The sequence below is a fragment of the Daldinia caldariorum genome (genome assembly GCF_022478825.1).
Source record: "Daldinia caldariorum strain CBS 122874 unplaced genomic scaffold F4812scaffold_11, whole genome shotgun sequence".
In the NCBI taxonomy this organism is placed as follows: Eukaryota; Fungi; Ascomycota; class Sordariomycetes; order Xylariales; family Hypoxylaceae; genus Daldinia; species Daldinia caldariorum.
The window spans coordinates 105,322-123,400 of record NW_025953047.1 but is presented as its reverse complement, the minus strand read 5'-3'; the positions used below and the strand labels follow the sequence as shown (position 1 = coordinate 123,400).

Genomic DNA, 18,079 nt, shown 5'->3' with positions numbered 1-18,079 from the left:
TCCCCCTTACCTTAATCCCACCATTAGGTACCTCATTAGGTACCGTACCTGAGTCCCCCCCTTTCTTTTGGTTGCAGTCACATGATTTCGTGATTTAAATTTCTCACCCCTCCAACGCGCTAAAGGCTAAAAGTCGCGTTCTATCCTCTTCCGATTTTATTCATCATCCATCTACTTGTCATTCAATGGAGATGAGCATGAATTTAAACAACTAAAATGCCACCTGATGACCCTTGCGCTAATCCTCTCCTTCTAGGATGGGTGAGGGAATGGGTTGAAACTGCTCGAATGCAGAATTCAAAAGGGCTTACAACATACAAGAAGGCATATGCCGCCCTTCAAGCGTGTCCAGTAACATTCCAACATCCCTCTCAGTTGGCGCAGTTAAAGGGGTTCGGTACGAAACTATGCCAACGTTTGACCGAAAAATTACAGAAGCACTGCCACGACAATGGGTTACCTATGCCTAAGCGCCCGAGGCAATCCATCATTCCTGGCTTGGCCAACCAAGATGATGACGAAGAGGACGGTGCGGAACGGCCACCTAAGAGACGGAGGACGAAGCCTTACGTGCCCACTCTTAGATCCGGCCCCTATGCTATAATTATGGGGTTGGCAACGCTCGAAGAAGGCAATCGTACCGGCATGACAAAGCCGCGATTAATCGAGGTCGCTCAGCCCTTTTGCGATGCATCTTTTACTGCCCCCCCTGACGTTACTAGCTACTATACGGCCTGGAACTCTATGAAAACCCTTGTCGAAAAGGACCTGGTGTATGAACGCGGTAGGCCTACTAGAAGGTATCATTTAACTGAGGAGGGATGGGAGGTGGCTCGACGGATGCAACAGACTATGAATCCCAATCAGCCCGGGCCGGCAGCGCGTGGGGCAGAGCAAAATCTGGATGAAATTGAACTCGACCCTGCTCCTGCTCTCGCTCCCCTCCCTCTTCCCCGTCTTACCGACAGGTCGCCGTCTCTAAAGATACAGGATCCACCGAACAAAGAATCAAACTATTCCGACATCGTTGCTGATGGCGATACATCATCAGGGAGCCCGGAGCTACCGAATTTTAGGCCAATACGACTTGCCCCCGGATCTTTTGAAGTGCAATTAGTATTAGACGTGCGTGAGGTCCGATTAAAGACCGATAGAGACTACAGTAAGTGATATCCCAAGAAGTAAATATTTATTTATTGCATCATTCGCGTTGAGTGCATCAATCCCAGGTTCTTAGACAAAACTCGTCTTCTCTAGCCACCTAGAAGTGACCACTAACCCAGGACGCTCCAGTGCAAAATGAACTTGCAAAGAAAGGCGTCAACCCAATCATGCGTGCTCTCGAGCTAGGTGATGCCCTTTGGGTAGCCAAATGCCACGACGCAAATTTCCTTTCCCGACTCGGAGCCGAGGGAGACGAAGTCGTACTCGATTACATCGTAGAGCGAAAGCGACTCGATGATTTGATCGGCAGTATTAAAGATGGCCGTTTCCACGAACAGAAATTCCGTCTGAAACGATCCGGCATTAAGAACGTCGTTTACATCGTCGAAGAGATCTCCATGGATCCGGATGTCCTGGATAAACGTGCAGAAATGGTGCAGTCCGCTATCGCATCGACGCAAGTCGTTAACGGCTTTCTTGTGAAAAAGACGCAGAGGATGGACGACACCATCCGGTATCTTACTCGCATGACCATGCTGCTGAAGAAGCAATACGAAAGCAAACCACTACTCGTCATCCCCACCGAGGTCCTCACCGCGCAGAACTACCTCTCCTTACGTCAGCATCTCCGGGAGAAGGAGCCTACCACAGGGCACTACATCACCTATCCAGCCTTTGCTTCGCTAGCGTCAAAGTCGGATATGATGACGCTGCGGGACGTGTTTCTGAAAATGTTGATGTGTACCAAGCAGGTTACGGGGGAGAAAGCTCTTGAGATCCAAAAGAGATGGAAGACGCCTTACGAGTTCTTCAGGGCTTTCGAGGAGTGCGGCAGCGGGGAGGAAGGCAAAAAGCGGAAACGCGAGATGGTCTTCGAACAAATGGGGGGTTTGGTTGGGCGCAAGAAGATCTCGAGACAGCTCAGCCAAAAAATTGCCGAGGTCTGGGCCGACGTGTAAGCCCCGTCCGTCACAACTGACTGACTGACTGTTCTTTTTTTTTTTTTTTTTTTTTTGGCCGCAGTATGAACACATTTGGTTTTGCATCTACGCCGAAGCAAGTCTCTGAAATCAAGTCATGGGTGAAAAAAAGCCAAGAACCACAAGCTCCTATGATGCTACAGGCGTGCATTACCGCTGTATTAGGTTAGCAAAGTGCCAGGTGTTTATTATACCGATCACTGGTTCTCGTATTCTCGAGGTTATTATACTCAATGAATAAACATTTGTCCAGACCTTGCAAAAACTGACCAGACTTTTTTTTTACAATCTAAATTCGTAGACTTCCAGTTCTCCCTACATTATTATTCCAGCCTCCCCCTCCCCCCCCTACGCACAAGCACACATAATAATAATCATCATAACCCTACGAATGCCCCCCCATAGCCTGCGCCACCAAATTCTGCACCATCTCCTCGAGCATCGGCCTCGCCAGCGCCTCCGCCTGCGCGCCCAGGTACCCGGCCATGCTCTTCTCCGCGTACTTGGCCAGCACGTCGACCTCGAGATTGACCGAGTCGCCGGCCTTCTTCCGCGCCAGCACCACCTTCGCCTGCGTGTACGCGATCAGCATCACCTCGAACCACCCCTCGCCGTCGTCCACCCGCGTCACCGTCAGGCTCGTCCCGTCCAGCGCCACGTACCCCTTGCGCACGACGTACCGCAGCAGCGTCGCCGCCGCCGGCGCCAGCCGCACCGTCAGCGCGTTCCCGTCCGGGACCACCGACGCGATCGTCGCCGTCCCGTCCACGTGCCCCTGCACGAAGTGCCCGCCCATGCGGGTGTCGGCGCGCACGGCGCGCTCGAGGTTGACGGGCGAGCCGGGTTGCAGGTCGCCGAGGTTCGTCAGGCGCAGGGTCTCGGGCGCGATGCCGACTTTGAACGAGGGTTGGCGGTTGGCGGTGTCGAGCTGCGTCGCCGTCAGACACACCCCGTTCACCGAGATGCTGTCGCCGAGCGCGGCGCCCTCGAGCAGCGTCGACGACGGCGGCAGCGCGATCGTGAGAGACGTCCCGCCCGTCTCGTCGTGCGGGTTGAGCTCGGCGACGACTGGTGCGGGGAAGGAAGGAAAGAGAGACAGCGTTAATATTGAGTTGAGGTAAGTTGAGGTATACGTTTGATTTAATAGCAGTAGTGTAATCCCAAAATATCAACACCAATTCCGATTCCCCTTTTTCTAATATTAAAATCTTCTCCCTCCTCTTCCCCTTCCCTTCCCCTTCGCCCCCTCCAAAGTCATGGTATGATGCTCTAACAACCCCCCCAAAAAACAAAAAAAAAAAAATAAGAAACCAAGAAAAAAGAAAGAAAGATGACTTACCGCCAATCTCCTCGACTAATCCCGTAAACATAATTGCTGAAAATAAATAACTCGTCGTTGTTTTTAAAGGGGCGTTTCGTAAATCGGAGAATGAGTTGTTCTGCTTTGTCGCAAAAATGACGTTCGTTAGCTTTGCAACCCCCGCCATCACATGTACCTAACCTAACATACAACAGGTCTTAGGTAATAGGCCCCTCCCGCCCTGGCACGGCATTGCGTTCCGCGCTAGCCTCTAGAGAAGGGGGGACCCCTAATTTTGTGAATGAAAAATCAGATACTAGAGGGACCAAAAACCTGGGACAATAGTGTTTAGTATGTGAAATGTATGGGCTTCACTAACAATTTCAACAATACATATTCATAACTTTACGGCCGTTCATTGTATCGTAATATGATATATATCAGAATTTTTCTTATTGTTTTCTCTATCTAATCATACTAACTGAACTTTCGTACGGCTTATCGTTGTAAAGTTATTCAAATAAAACTATAAAGTATCTTAAAATACTTTCATATCCTCATTATTGCTACAAATATTTTTGAAAGTTTTTTATAAAGAAATTGCAATAACTTTATCAATATCTCTCGTATAAAGATGCAACTTATATCATACGTTTAGTTATATTTTTCTCTATCTTTTGATATTAATCTTATTGCGAGACGATAAACGGTTGTAAAGATATAAGATGTTACTTTCTGAAATGTTCGTGTTTATATGTAAAATGCATGGTTGCACTATTGTCCCACGTTTTTGGTCCCCTCTTCGCTGCGCTCAGAGGGTCCGTCAAGGCGCTTCGACCCTCTAGTACATAGGACCCCTATAAAATTGAAACTTTACTAATCAGCATCTTATACTACCTAGAGGTACCTAACGCATTGTATTATACCTTAAGTTAGCTTTGAAGTATTAATTATTACTATCGGTTATAGTTGAATCACGTCACGTTCAAAACAGTATATACTATAGGGATAGAGAGAGTATCGATCAAGTACCTGATGTATTCACAACTACTTGAGTGGCGGTCCAGACTGACCCATCAACCTCTTAGCCGTTATCCCCCGCAGGATGACGCCTTGAGGGACGTGTAGGAGTTACTTTCTATCGTAATCTTCATCAGTCATCAAGTACCTTACCTAGGTCCTAGATATGGTCCGTAGTATCGCAATTGCCCCAATATAATTCCGTCACCTCGCATACTATAGTTTCCTCTTCCCCTTCTCGGCCCGAGGGAAATGACTTTTAATGCCTCCCAACGCCGTACAAACCCTGGTCGCCATGCGATCATACAAGGCTATCGAATAGGTTGATGCTTTGCAGCTTGTTGTCCGCTTCGCAGACCCCGTCTACTAGATAAGGGCTGCCCAGCCCGAGTCCTGTTGGGCTGGAAGACATTGTAATACGAGACGCATCCTCCAAAAGATTCATCCCACCTAGCACATCTTGTATTCGCAAGAGCCCTCAGCTTGCCGAGTGACCTCTTCCGTTTCGAGATGGTAATCGATCTTAATATCGAGATCTCGTCGGTTCTTGTCGTTGGGCTTGACCTCCAAGTTAAAGCTGATCTCCTCTCCTTGCTGCACCGTCAAGACCTGGTCCAGGTAGAAGACGGTCTGCTTCCAATGCGTGTACTTAGTGTGCGGACCAGTGGAGAAGCGAACCGGCTTGTGGCACGCCGTGAAGTCGATATCGAACCACGCTACAAGCGCGTGTATGAAGTCGTCACGTCGGGACGTCAGCTTGAAGGGTATCGAGAAAGCAAGATCGGCCGTTGTGCAGGTGTAGAGATCAAGAGTCAAAACCGCGGCAGGGTCTGTGACGGCCGCCTTGATTTCGACTGTGTCGACGAGAGGCTCGGCTAAGGCCGTCTCCTTCAGAGGACTGTAGTCGAACCCGTAAACGTTATCCCAGACTGTAACCTGTTAGTCTTGTCTTGATGGATTCTTACACTGCAGAAAACTCACATCCGATCTTCTCATCCTTGTACTCGCCATCCTCAATACCGCACGCGAAGATGGTGGCCTTGTCCGGGAAGATCAAGCCGTCCTTCTCGAGGTACTTGTCGCGGGCGTATAAGACAGTATCCAGCATGCTCTCGTAAAGGAGGAAGTAGCCCATCCATTCCGAGATGATGATATCGACCTTGGGGAAGGGCAGCTCGATCTCCTCCATCTTACCCTGGATGAGGGTAATCTTGTCTGCCATGCCATTGACCTTGACAATCTCCCTAGCCTTGAAGATAATGGTAGACATATCAACACCGATGACGTGCTTGGCTCCAGCCTTTACGGCGAACCTATCCAGGGGAGGCAGCGTATTAGTTTAATCGGGCTTATTTATCCATGTCTCTCTCTCTGTATGGGTTGTCGTTTACTCACATGGAGAGGATAGCTGTACCGCAACCAACGTCAAGAACAACCTTGTCCTTGAAGAGGTGCTTGTTTTGCACAATGGCATTCATGTAGGATTTCGTGCGGACTTCATCTTTCTGCGCAGCATGACAATAGATTGTTAGTTATGTTGTGTCTCGTAAACCGTCAACCTTGGAAGTGTAGATCTAGTTGTGAAAATTTGGAGTACGCACCAACATCTCCTCGTGGATTCCTGAATTGCGCCAGAGTCTTGTTAGTATTTTATTACCCTTCGAAGCAAATGATCAAGTAATAATGAGTTTCGTACCATGGTGGTTGTAGCTGTTATGCGACAAGCGTTAGCAGAAGGGTTTATCTCAAGAAGCAGTAGTAATATCGATGCCGATATTTTTTCTTTTTTCTTTTTAAGATTGCGGAAAGGTTGCGGAAACTAACCTGTTGAAATAGTGCTGCTCAGAATGAGCCATGCTCTTGAGCTTCTGCTCGGCAGCTTCGACATCCATCTTGTCAGCGGCCATTATTTAGAATTAGGATGCGATTTGCCCGAAGTTGAATTGTAATGGGAAAGTATGAAAAGGAATAAAGATTGGGCAGAATAGTAGGGGTAGGTACGAAGTAGTAGGGTCCACGGGAGGTAGGTAACTATTTTTTTTTTTTTCCTGTTCTTTCCTTGCTCCTTCTGGAACTAGCTGCAGGGTAACTAAAAAAACCTGGGTACAAAACTGATCTTAGACTCGATTGATACCCCACTTCCATTTCAATTCTTTTTCACTTTCTACATAGTATATCGCGCCCAACGCGTATCTTTTCATCCATCTGCCAGATTACCCCACCGGAATGGATAAACCATACTCCTATCAGATATTTTAGGTACCTAGGTACTTAGGTAGGTTATTTAAATTTTAGGGGTCTAGCTACGATTTAATAGGGGTTGTTTATAAACTTTACCACCTCTACACGATATTTATCACTTTTAATATGGTACGTAACGTAGATTGAGCATTGAATATTAATATAGTGCTGTAGCTACCTAGGTTAAGCTATGTACCTTATTTCAATACAGAGGGTTAAAATAGGTAAGTTTTAATAGGAGTAGAGTAGGCGTACGAACACTTCTGATAACCTAAGCTATTGTATAATACCAACTTCACTTGCTGGCATCAATATACATCTGGTTATACCCGACGATACCCCATTCCCAGGTATCCGTATTCAGCGTAAGATTCGTCGGGGTGGTCTTGCCTCCCCTCACTACGAATAATAGATCGTCAGCAAATTACATATCATCCAACACTAAAGGAAAAAAAGGGGGGGAGGGCGGAGAGATCTGCCAAGTAACCAAGCAAGCAATATCGAAGGCGACGACGTGACTTACAGAACCCAGCCTCCACGCTCCCGCCGCCAACCGGCCTGGCGAGCTTATTCTCCCCGGCCCGGACTGTGAAGTTCGCGAGCGGAAGGTCCCACGCGTTGCGGGACGCGACGCTCGGCGACCCGTAGAACCTGGCGTCGAGCCTGTCCGGGGTCACCGACAGCAGGAAGTAGCCGCGGTAGTATCCGTCCTGCCACTGCAGCACCGAGTTATTTCCTACGCGGCGCTCCGCCTCGGCCCTGGCACCCCCGATCGCCCCGCTGAACCCGGTAGAGCTGACCGCCGTCCCCGCGAACTCGACCCCGACGGACCCTTCCCCCGTCGTCGGGTCGTAAGGCTTCTCGTCTAGCCAGGCTAGGTCTGAGACCTGTGTGTTGTGTTAGGTTAGGTACCTGGTAAGTACGTATGCGTGTACCTAAAGTTTAACGTTGAAGGGGGGGTAGGGGGGGTGCTTAGTGACGAACCCAGTTTTGATGGCTATCACCCGCGAGGAAGATGGTGTTAGTGATGTTGTTATCGTATAGATGCTTCAGTGTCCGGTTCCTGTTCGCTTGGTACCCCTAGCAAGTTTATATTAGTACTCGCATTTGGCAGTCCTTAATATGAATTAATTTCCAGCTTACATTCCAGTTGTCACCACTATAGCCGTAAGACTCGACGATGTGGGAAAATACGATCTGGTTGCCAATTATACGCCAAGTCGCGCCCCGGGCCTGAGACTTGGTCAATTGGTTATAAAACCAGTTCTCTTGGTGCGAGCCCATCAGCGTCCGCGAGGCGTCGTTCCGGATCAGATCGATATAGTTGTCATTCCAATCTTTGCTCGATTGTTAATACCCTTGGGCTATTCACTTCATTCTGCGAGAAGGAAGTACTGCCACTTACCGAGCGAGGTAATGCTTCGATCATAGTTCCGAGTGTCTAGAACAATGAAATCTAGGACTGCGGCGGACTTTGTCAGTAACTAAGGTAAAAACGGAAGTGAATATGGGACTAGAAGACAACATACGGCTTCCCATCTGAAAGTTCCTCCATATCCTTAGATTATCGTCGAGATCGACTTGACTTCAGAAATGTTAGCGAAGCATTTGCCATATCACTTCTATGTACTCACCGAATAGGCATCCATTCGAAGTACGCTCTCACAGCATTCATCTTTCGCTGGTCCACGCTGACTCCGCCATCTTTGAGGAAAGAGTCCTCAGTATTGTTCAGAGCACTAGACCCATCACGGTATCCGTTGTTTGAGACCTCTATACTAATAGTTAGATTGGCTCAACCCGTCTACTCATGGCGTTACTTATCCACCTACCGTGATCATCCCAGGTCGCTATCCAGGCAAAGTTCTGGGAGGCCAGTTGCAAATCCGGATCTGTGCGGTACTAACTCATTATATAAATCTCATACTCTTCACTCGGAAGTTTGGAGCACTGCGTACCTGTCCGTGACGAGTCCTGTAATCATATAGACTGAACAAGTATTTCGGCGGTGCATGGGCTCGCTCCCCTTTCGCATTACCCTCGTAAATATAGTCACCTAGATGAACCTTCTCCTGTCAAAACGTATATAACAAAAGTGCCCAGGTTGTTAAGCACATACGATATAGTCTTGCTCATCTTTCCTCGCAGCGTTCCCATAAGCGTTGAAGTATCCATTCGCTACCACCATGTAAGCAAAATACCCCCCTTATCTTACCTAAGGATATACGTCAAAGTGGGTTAGAAAAGGGGGGTCAGGTACTCACGATAATTACTGCAAGAAAAAACAGCGAACCTCAACTCGGGAGCATCCGAATCCGGCAGCGGCGCCGTCTTCGTCCGTCCGACGGGACTCGTCTTGGTCGAGCCGCAGATCGCGAACTGGTAATTATACGTCGTGAACGGCTGCAGACCCGTAGCTTCAACCTGCATTTTTATCTCATCATTAGCCAAACCAGCCTGCTCCCCCTTCCCCAAAAAGCCCCTAAGAGGAAAAAAAGGGAAAAAAGAGAGAGAGAATATATGCAAAGTACCTTAATAGTATAATCAATATCGCTAGTCGTATACGCTTCACCACTCACCACCACCACAACACCATCCCCCTCTCCCTCCCCAGCTGTTCCATTCTCCCAAACCTTCCACTCCACGCAAACCGGGCTCTCATCCGCGTCGATAAACGTCTGCGTGTCGTGACTATACAGCGGCACCGTCCCCTCGACGGTGACGTTGCTCCCGTCCGACGCCGGCGTCGGCGCCGCCCGCGTCCACAATATCACGCTGTCCGCGTACGGGTCGCCCGACGCCACGCCGTGCATGAAGTCCAGCTCCGAGGCCGCGTACGCGACGGACCCGCGTTTTAGGCTCCGTCGGGACACGTGCGGTACGTCGATCCCGAGGCTAGGGTGGCGCCGCGAAGGGCTTGCGAAGTTTAGGTTACCGCCGAATCGCGCGTCTGCAGCAGCAGCAGCAGCAGCAGAAGCGAGAGGTGCGGATGGTACGACTAGGAGCGGCCCGGCCCAGAGACCGAGCGCCGCGAGTAGCTTATTGTGCACCATCGCGAAGGGCGACTTCAGACTGTCAGTTACGCTCCAAGCTTAGCACCTTTCAGTGTGCTTACAAGAACAAAAGCTATATATTAGATACCTACCTCTTAGGTAGGTATTTATACTTTCTACTAGCCCCATAGCATGTGCTCATTTACAGGTAGGTACAGTGCTATGCATAATATCACCGCATCAAACCGACCATCGAGAAACGGAAAGCCGATCGATAATCGCCTGCAAAACCTCTCCAATGAGCAATAGTAGGCTGCGCCTGCTGCGACCTGCAGGACAAATGCTGCTACTCTGAGTCTCCGGGGCGTTCTAGAAGACAAACGTGTGCAATGGCGATGTTCCTATTGGTCGTGACTTAATTGCTCTTCTATGCAAGCTCCCTCGAAAACACCCGCCGAGCTAGGGGAAGATATAAGTTCATAATAATATTTCGGTACCTACCGGCTCGGCGGGGGATGTAGTAGAGGAACTAATTACCTTGGCAGATACAGACACTAGAATTAGCAGGCTACTAAGCAAGAAATATCTAGTTAATTATAATATAGGTAAAACGTGGTATCATCGTTGGCAATTTGTTCATAAGAGCGTCGGTCCGGTTCATCACTAACAACTAGCCGCACCACCTCTCATATGGCTCTCTCCAACGAACGCCGAGGATCTTGAAAATCCCCCTCTCGTCCTGCCCCTCAAGCAGCGTTCCGCCGTTCATCTTAATATTTCCCTGGCCCCGTAGGACGTTGCCAAATAATCCTCTCTGGTTTAGCCGCATGCCCTTCTTCTGCGCTAGCAGCCGTATCGACCTGTTAAATATGTCGTTCCCGGTAAAGTAGATAAGTGCTGCGCCGAGTTCGGTCTGGGGTGCAAGTAAAAGGTCGATACGTCCCCATGTAGGACGGTATTCGCTTTTGGGACCAGGGAAAGCGTGCTTGGGCAGCACACAGCAACCATGCCATTTGCTCCCACCATCGACGTCGTCTACGCCACTATGGTGAGCAGCAAGGGCCACAGTTAAGAACCCTTCGCGAGTCAATGTATCAACAAGCCGATTCAGGAACGGAGCCAACTGGCTTGTAGAGGTTGTGCCCTTCTTGGTCACAATCAGATCGATATCGCCGGAACTCTCGGCTCCGCGACGATAACTACCTCCCACAATTAACTCTATGTGGCGATCAATGGCCGCGGCCGTCTCCCGAACACAACCAGCCAAGGCCTCCACTTCTCGCCGTGGAATCCGGGTATTCAAGTCGTCAAAATGCTCCAGCCCGATTTTCTGATTAGCGTTTAGGTCGGCTCTGTTTCTAAGGTCATCCAGGGTCCGAAAGCCTTGGGCGAGCCATTTATGTGCTTGAATTTGTCCCACACCGTAGATCTGTAGAAATAGGCCTATGGTCCTTCTCTGAGGGTCGTCGAGCGCATACTCAAGTTGCCTGAGTCGGTTCGTATTGACTATCTCCTCGATCTTATCTGCGATTCGACCGATATGAGGTAAGGCGCGTGCTTCTTCAGCAGTACATATTTTCTTCGGTTGTGTTCGCAGGGTTGCGATGGCTAATCTGTAAGCTCGAATACGAAAATTGTCTCCGGTAAGTGTATGCTGATCTAGCATCTCCTGAAGAACCTTTATTGTCTCTGCATTTGGATTATTATCCGTATCGTCTTTGGTGCCTCCCTTCATACAGATAAAATTTTCTTGCCAAGCAGGGCTTTTCCCCTTGGAATTGCCAATGCTGCTCCTAGTTCTTCTCTTCCACTGTCTCCCATCATCGTAATTGCTAGAATCTGAGAGGGACTCCATCTCATCTGTTAGAGTTAGGCCAGCAGTATCATTTCCCACTATTAATGAACCATCCAATATGTCAGTTTTACCCGTAGCTTTTGTCTCGGATATGCATTGTGTGAGCTCATCATCTACATCAATCTCAGCTATCCGTTTTGGAGGCGATACTCCATTTTTGGCCTGAGCTGCTTGACCATTGACCGAGATATCATCGGCCTGTTGCTTCTAGGAAGATGAAACCAGAGCGGCGCTTCTCTGCGAGGAAGATTGGCTGCGTGGCTGAGTACTTAATACAGGCGAATGGTGTCGCCTTGCTGACTTCCTGCGCCTTGGCTTCAGCTCGAGCGAAGCATCAGGATCGTCCGAAAGCGACGGGTCTATTGTACCTGCCGGCTGCTGCTCGGCGACTGTTGGAGTCCCAAGAATTTTATACTGCCTCTGGTCGGGGTTCGCGATTATGCGGTGCTTAAGGCAGTCAATGGGGTAGTTTTCATTGACAAGGACCTTCTCTGACCACTTAGGGTCGTCTTGCAGCTGACGCTCTATATCTGCATAGGTAAGCTTCTTGTCGACGATTATGTGCGTCGCCTCGCTCAGCTTCCTGCACCACCTACATAATGTTCGGTTAGCCGACCGATACGATGAGAGTATTTACGGGTACTTGCTTCTAGCCGCCGGGATAGATTTAACAAAACGGAAACTTACGTGGCGCCATGTTCCCGTGCCTTCCTGATCTGTAATCTTCGCGCCGGGTTGATATCGTCGTTGGGAATGTAAAAGAACGAGAGGTCTTTAAAAATTCGTCGTGCCTCGGGGGCCAGTTTCAGGGGTGGTTCCCTCTTACGCTTTCCCACTCTAACGGAGGGTGAAGGATCACCTTGAGGGTTAGAATGTCTGCTGAGAAGACTTGAGTGCATCGATCGTGTTGTGCGACGCTGTGGCTGTCTGGCTGCAGCTGTAGTCTCGGATACAGTGTTGTCGCCAAGGGACGGGCTTATCCGCAAGCTTGGCTTGCCAGATTTTGAGCTTTTACGTCGCGGAGTAACAGAAATTATTTCTATCTCGGGATCATCTTTGCTAGGAATAGGGTCTGGTACTGGTTCCCCCGAAATAGCATCAGCACCGATTTCCTTTGGTAAAATAGGAGAAGAAACATTCTTGGGAGAGGTCGGGTCAACAACAATGTAAAATGATCTGGTCTTTTGTCTGTATGCTTCCTCATCTGCGCATAAGGAATCATCTTCTCCATCATCATCATTCGTGTATGACTGCAGACATTCAAAGAATGCAACCTTTTCTTCCTCTAGCTGACGCTCCATTGGAGATAGGAAGGAAAACGGGGTATTGTTGAAGTCCGTTTCGGTATTCCGGGTATCAAGGCACATTTTGTTGCACTTTGACAAGTTCATCCGGTAGGCATCAACATCAGGGCGCATGATCGCTGATTAACTTGTCTTAGATATTTTTATTGGTTTAAAATGTTGGTAAATAATTGAAATTGGCAAATTGGTTCAATTGAAGAGCCAAAGCTAAAATCCCTTGAATTTTCCCTTGTATTTCCCTTGATTTGCTTAGTATGCCCCTCCGTTGCACCGCATAATACCTAAAATGAATTAGATACTTTATGCTTACCTGATATAAGCAGCTACCAACACCGTCGCACAAGTACCTTCAAGATATCGTTCGTTGCTAGGTATATGTTAGGTTAGGTACCTCCTACAATACATGCATTGCATATTTATAATGCATATTTGTAGGCAAATATAGTAAAACTCGAGCTTCCTTCAAGGGGCTTGCAGTAGAAGTCATTGTGTTTTAACTTCCGATATTTCGACCATATGAGGAAATATGTCTTAAGACTTATTACCTGATACATATTTGGCATGCTCACATTTGGCCTCGGATGTGCAATATACCGACATCAAGGGTATAATAATAAACTTTCACGTACAACACACATTGTATTGAATTCCATAACGCCTCCCTAAATTCCGTGTGAGCGAGTGAGCGAGATATTAGTCGCCAGTCGATACCCTCCCTAGTTTTCCCCAAATACGTAGACCCAAGCACAAAGCAAAATACATCATATCGTACAGAACAAATCCTCTTATGGTATAGGTGACTGCGACGACGCCTGCCCGGCGTACATCCGCGAATCCATCAGGGGAATGCTGTTCTTTTCCCGGGGATCGAAAGAGGTTGTGCCGTCCCCGGAGTACCGGCTATTAGATTCACCCTCAATATCATTAAGCAATTCCCTGGTGATCTCCACGTAATCGTATGCGAACTCGCCAATTTCCGCGTCGTCAATACCTAGAATCTCAGCGTTCTCGGTTGTTCGTAGTTGGAGACCGGGAATCAGGTTTAAGAGAAAACAAATTATGCATGTGCCGGCGAACGAGTAGCAGCCTCCACAAATAGAATCGGCGAGCTGGTATGCTAACTGGACCCAATGGTGGTTCACCCAACCTCCCCGTATTTGCGTAAAGCCATCGAGGTGTGCAATATAATCGGCAGCAAAGAAGCCCGTGCAGATGTTTCCTACGAAGCCGCCAACAGCATGCACGGCAAATATATCCAAGGCGTCGTCGATTCGTAGGAGAAACTTGAGCTTAGTAGCGTAGTTGGCAAATCCAGCCCCAAAGACTCCGTAAATGACCGCAGCCCAGACAGGGACATAACCTTTAAGGGGGGTTAGGCACGTTTCTGCGATGTTGGTAAATCTAGAACGCTTACCTGAGCCTGGTGTGATCGCGACGAGACCTGCAACGACGCCCGAGCAGAATCCCACCGTAGACCACTTGCCCTCTAATCTATAGTCGAGCACGCACCACGTAATCCCGCCGACACAAGCTGCCAGGTTCGTAACTACTGCGGCCATGACAGCGCGCAAATTGGCTGAAAGGGCGCTACCTGCGTTGAAACCAAACCAACCAACCCATAGAAACACCGTCCCGATAACTATGTGAGTAACATTGTGTGGTCGGTAGTTCAACTCGTGTGTTCCGTGGCCTCGTCGCTTCCCAAGCATCATCGAATCTACAGACTCAATTGTCAGTAATCCGAGCATATAGACTCTTACTAGGAGTATAATCAAGAGTGTGTAAACTAACACGCAAGCGCAGCCGTTCCGGAAGCAATATGGACTGGGGTACCACCAGCGAAGTCAAGGCCTCCCATCTTGTTCGACCACCCGGCGGGATTCCATGTCCAGCAGGCAATCGGGTCGTAGATGATTGTGGACCAGATGAACATAAAGATGACGCACGGTAGCATCCGCCCCCTTTCAGCAACAGCGCCAGTTGCAAGAGCTACGGTAATGGCCGCAAACATGCCTTGGTACACGGCGAAGAGCAAGTCCGGCACTCTCGAAGAGCCGACTGACGGTTGGGCTAACACATTTTTGAAACCAAAGTTGGACAAATCTCCGATATAAGCGGACGCCGTGTGCGAGAACGTTAACGAGTAACCCCAGAAGAACCATTGAAACGTAGTCACGGCCGTCGCCATGACGGAGAGCCATATCAGTGATAAAGCTGATTTACGTCGCGCAAGACCAGAATAGAAGAAGCTTCGATATTGTAAGCCAACGAACACTCGGGGCGGATATGATTTCTTTGTAGCCAATTTTACTTACCCGACTCCGGGAATCATGAGCAGCACGAGAGCTGTGGACGTTATCATCCATGCGATATCGCCGCTCTGTGCTATTATGTTAGAATTTGATTCCTATTCAAGGTCGGACGCGCGGTGTGCTCATCTACTAACCTCGTACCATACATTTAAATCTTCCGTCAGAGAATCTCCGCCAGTAGGACCGGATCCATTATAAGGGATTTTAATGATATAGCCCAATGCGTCCAGATCGATGCCGTTGAGTACGACCATTTTGTCACGTAGCCCAGCGAAGGTCTCGGGAGTGGCTATGACGAGATGATTAAAATGCTATTAGTACCACACATGAGAGGATGAGTTAGGCAAGTAAGTTTAAAGGAGTGTCGACAAGTTGGATGGAGGCCGTCGGGAACTTGCAGTCGAAAAAAGGTCGAGGCGAGGGCTAGATCAAGTACGTCAGATTCCGGCGCGTGGTTTGAGAAGCCAATAAAAATATCAATTCAAACTAAATGGTAGTAAACCCCTTAAACCGTCGGTAGTCGGTAATAAGCAATTCAAAGACAAGAATTCACTCTTATTTAGGTCAATCGGTATGCTTATCAGACATATCAAAGTGAAGTAAAGACGCCTATGAATGAGAAGTCTCGTAAAAGGAAGACAAGACTGAGGCTTGTATCTGACGGTCGAGGTTGGTGGAAAATCAGTTTTATTGATAACAGACCAGACCATCTTAGGGATCAGCGCGTTGTACCTGGTTGTACGTATGTACAGCATACTATCTTACTAGCATTGTAGGTACACCGGCGCCTGATGATATCCCCCCTTCGACAGACGGGAGATTAGCATCAGCCACTCAGGCAAGGGCATGACCTGCAGGTTGCAGGATCTGTGCCCGCCTCAGATCGGTGACATACATACCTACGTACATACAAGCAAGCATAGTACGGTGGCAGTAACCGGCATGAGCTAAAAACTAGCCCATCTATTTCGATAATAAGCAGGGATTGCTCCAAAATGGCCGAGGAGACACTATCTGGGCTGTTCTGGCTGTCTGGTCGAACGTTAGGCGTGGGAGATAGGCCGGATAGGATAATCGGCCGTAACACTACATATCCAATATTAATATCAACAGCATACAGCAGCAAGCTGAACTCAGTGGCAATGCCTTTGAACCCATTCTCTGGTGTAAGATTCGTCACCTAGGTGTCCTATTAAAGATACGATTCAGGGGAACGTAGAAGTCACTCTAGAATGAATCGCTCCGAAGAGCTGAACGGGGGAGGGATGCAAGTCAGATTTTTTTTTTCGTCTAAAATTTTAATAGATGATGAAGCAGCAGTTCGACGCCCAAAAATAAAAGATGATGGGTATTACACAGCGAAACAAGTAAGCAAACACACAGACAAGAGATAAGCAAGAATAAGGCCCACACAATCGACCCACTATTGGGTAAGGCTCACTGGTGGGGTGCGAGTGGGGAGAAAGAGCTTCCAGGGTAGGTGAGCAGGGGGTTTTGGACTTGGCACTTGCCCATCTCGAGTAGGTATTTCAAGTCTGATATCTTGGAGACAATGGAAGCCTCGGTAAGTAGCTCTTACACAACTAAAGCAACTCCGATAAGGGTTTACGATAAAAGCTACCAAGTCCTTTTGGGATTTGTTTTATCTTCTTTTTAATTACCATGCCCAATTTACCTACAGATAACTTCAGTCACATTACCAGCATCGAGAAGCATTCCAAGCAACAACCTAGATCTGGTTCAATGTTGTTGTTACGCACGAGTCAAAGCGTCAATGCACTACGACTACACTACGTACCTTCGTTCACTTGGCTCTCCCATCAGGTGATCTTAACATGTAGGTCATTCTCAGCAAAAGCCCGTTATTACGTAGTACATACATATAGCAGCCTACCTTATCTCGCATCGCGAAGCGAAATATGGCATATTCCTACTGTAACTACCTAGGTAGGCATTGTACGTAAGGTCACAAAAAGGCCAGACATGACATGAACAGGACAACTCGTGTCAGCTGCCCAATGGTCCCCCAACGGTCAGCCATCGTCTTTCCAGCTCGCTGGTATACACATCTATCACATCACATCTTGCTCCGAATCTCTTCCCACCTCTCCCCCATCATATCGGGAAGGTCAGAATCGATGGTTTATGAACACCTATATAGATACCTAGGTACCTAGAACTGTCTAGGTACTACCTAATTGGATGTAGATGATTCGCCCAAGTTGGTATACCTACCTAAATAAAATAGGTATGCCTTAGTTCAGGGGAGCTCATCGCGCTAGTTATGGTCTAACGGTCTAACAGAAACCTCGCATCTCCTAGTATCAATAAGGCTGATAAGGTCTTGCTGTTACGGTAATAGTTATTCCCCGTGTTCCAATCGAGCGGTACTTATCAATACGGGTTACCCCACTGTCTTAGGATCATTCAACAGCAACAACAACATAGAGGCTTCATGCGACTTGTTTGTTTAATTAAGCGTTAGCGGCCTAGGCTAGGTATGGTAAAAGATCATCTTGACATGTTCTATCGAGCGCAAAGTCTCAATATCCATCCTTCTTCTGACACGTAATAAATCTCCGGGGATCGCGAGCGGACTACCACCACCTGCCTAGGAATACCTCTAGGTTATGTTAGGTAGGTAGGCATCTTCCATGCATTCCCGCTCCCTCGATTCCCCTCTTCGAATGGAATGGTTTCTGAAGCCGTTTCGAAAACTGTTTTGACCGGTGTATCATCGGGTAAGACAAACGCCTCCGCCTCCCGCGCATGTCTAGAATAGGGAGGTCTCAGGTCATTGAGAGACGCTGTGCGACCTGAATTGGGTATTCGTAGGAAATCACTCAGATGTCATCAAAAAAAAAAAAAACAACTCGAACAGAAGATCCGACTTTTGAAGCAGCTAGGTAT

At 48.3% G+C, this 18,079-nt stretch overlaps 6 protein-coding genes across 6 annotated transcripts; 1 reads left to right on the top strand and 5 right to left on the bottom strand.

Annotated features, from left to right (window-relative positions):
• The first annotated feature begins 125 nt into the window (after nt 1-125).
• Nucleotides 126-2,606, top strand: F4812DRAFT_432311 (uncharacterized protein). The gene is made up of 3 exons (XM_047934512.1): nt 126-1,162; nt 1,294-2,057; nt 2,090-2,606. The coding sequence occupies exons 1-3, from the start codon at nt 217-219 to the stop codon at nt 2,141-2,143; spliced, it is 1,764 nt and encodes a 587-aa protein (XP_047788961.1). The 5' UTR covers nt 126-216; the 3' UTR covers nt 2,144-2,606.
• Nucleotides 2,530-3,514, bottom strand: F4812DRAFT_451612 (Lumazine-binding protein; the record flags this gene model as incomplete). Its single annotated transcript, XM_047936237.1, has 2 exons — nt 2,530-3,212; nt 3,484-3,514. 2 exons carry the CDS (start codon nt 3,512-3,514, stop codon nt 2,530-2,532), a joined length of 714 nt encoding a protein of 237 aa, XP_047788960.1.
• A 933-nt stretch (nt 3,515-4,447) lies between these two features.
• On the bottom strand, nt 4,448-6,608 carry F4812DRAFT_432306 (protein arginine N-methyltransferase 1). Its single transcript, XM_047934511.1, has 6 exons — nt 6,289-6,608; nt 6,161-6,174; nt 6,066-6,085; nt 5,860-5,969; nt 5,446-5,777; nt 4,448-5,393 (listed from the first exon to the last, which is right to left on the bottom strand). Exons 1-6 carry the CDS (start codon nt 6,369-6,371, stop codon nt 4,915-4,917), a joined length of 1,038 nt encoding a protein of 345 aa, XP_047788959.1. The 5' UTR covers nt 6,372-6,608; the 3' UTR covers nt 4,448-4,914.
• A 236-nt stretch (nt 6,609-6,844) lies between these two features.
• F4812DRAFT_60484 (PhoD-like phosphatase-domain-containing protein) lies at nt 6,845-10,274 on the bottom strand. Its single transcript, XM_047939231.1, has 13 exons — nt 9,821-10,274; nt 9,237-9,770; nt 8,970-9,129; nt 8,825-8,883; nt 8,664-8,771; nt 8,538-8,607; nt 8,340-8,478; nt 8,235-8,290; nt 8,111-8,167; nt 7,849-8,042; nt 7,690-7,785; nt 7,229-7,592; nt 6,845-7,104 (listed from the first exon to the last, which is right to left on the bottom strand). Exons 2-13 carry the CDS (start codon nt 9,756-9,758, stop codon nt 7,001-7,003), a joined length of 1,929 nt encoding a protein of 642 aa, XP_047788958.1. The 5' UTR covers nt 9,759-9,770; nt 9,821-10,274; the 3' UTR covers nt 6,845-7,000.
• A 94-nt stretch (nt 10,275-10,368) lies between these two features.
• Nucleotides 10,369-12,854, bottom strand: F4812DRAFT_451609 (uncharacterized protein; the record flags this gene model as incomplete). Its single annotated transcript, XM_047936236.1, has 3 exons — nt 10,369-11,715; nt 11,776-12,145; nt 12,241-12,854. 3 exons carry the CDS (start codon nt 12,852-12,854, stop codon nt 10,369-10,371), a joined length of 2,331 nt encoding a protein of 776 aa, XP_047788957.1.
• A 452-nt stretch (nt 12,855-13,306) lies between these two features.
• On the bottom strand, nt 13,307-15,534 carry F4812DRAFT_60488 (ammonium transporter). The gene is made up of 5 exons (XM_047939232.1): nt 15,304-15,534; nt 15,173-15,237; nt 14,649-15,106; nt 14,272-14,574; nt 13,307-14,217 (listed from the first exon to the last, which is right to left on the bottom strand). The coding sequence occupies exons 1-5, from the start codon at nt 15,421-15,423 to the stop codon at nt 13,643-13,645; spliced, it is 1,521 nt and encodes a 506-aa protein (XP_047788956.1). The 5' UTR covers nt 15,424-15,534; the 3' UTR covers nt 13,307-13,642.
• Nucleotides 15,535-18,079: the final 2,545 nt, after the last annotated feature.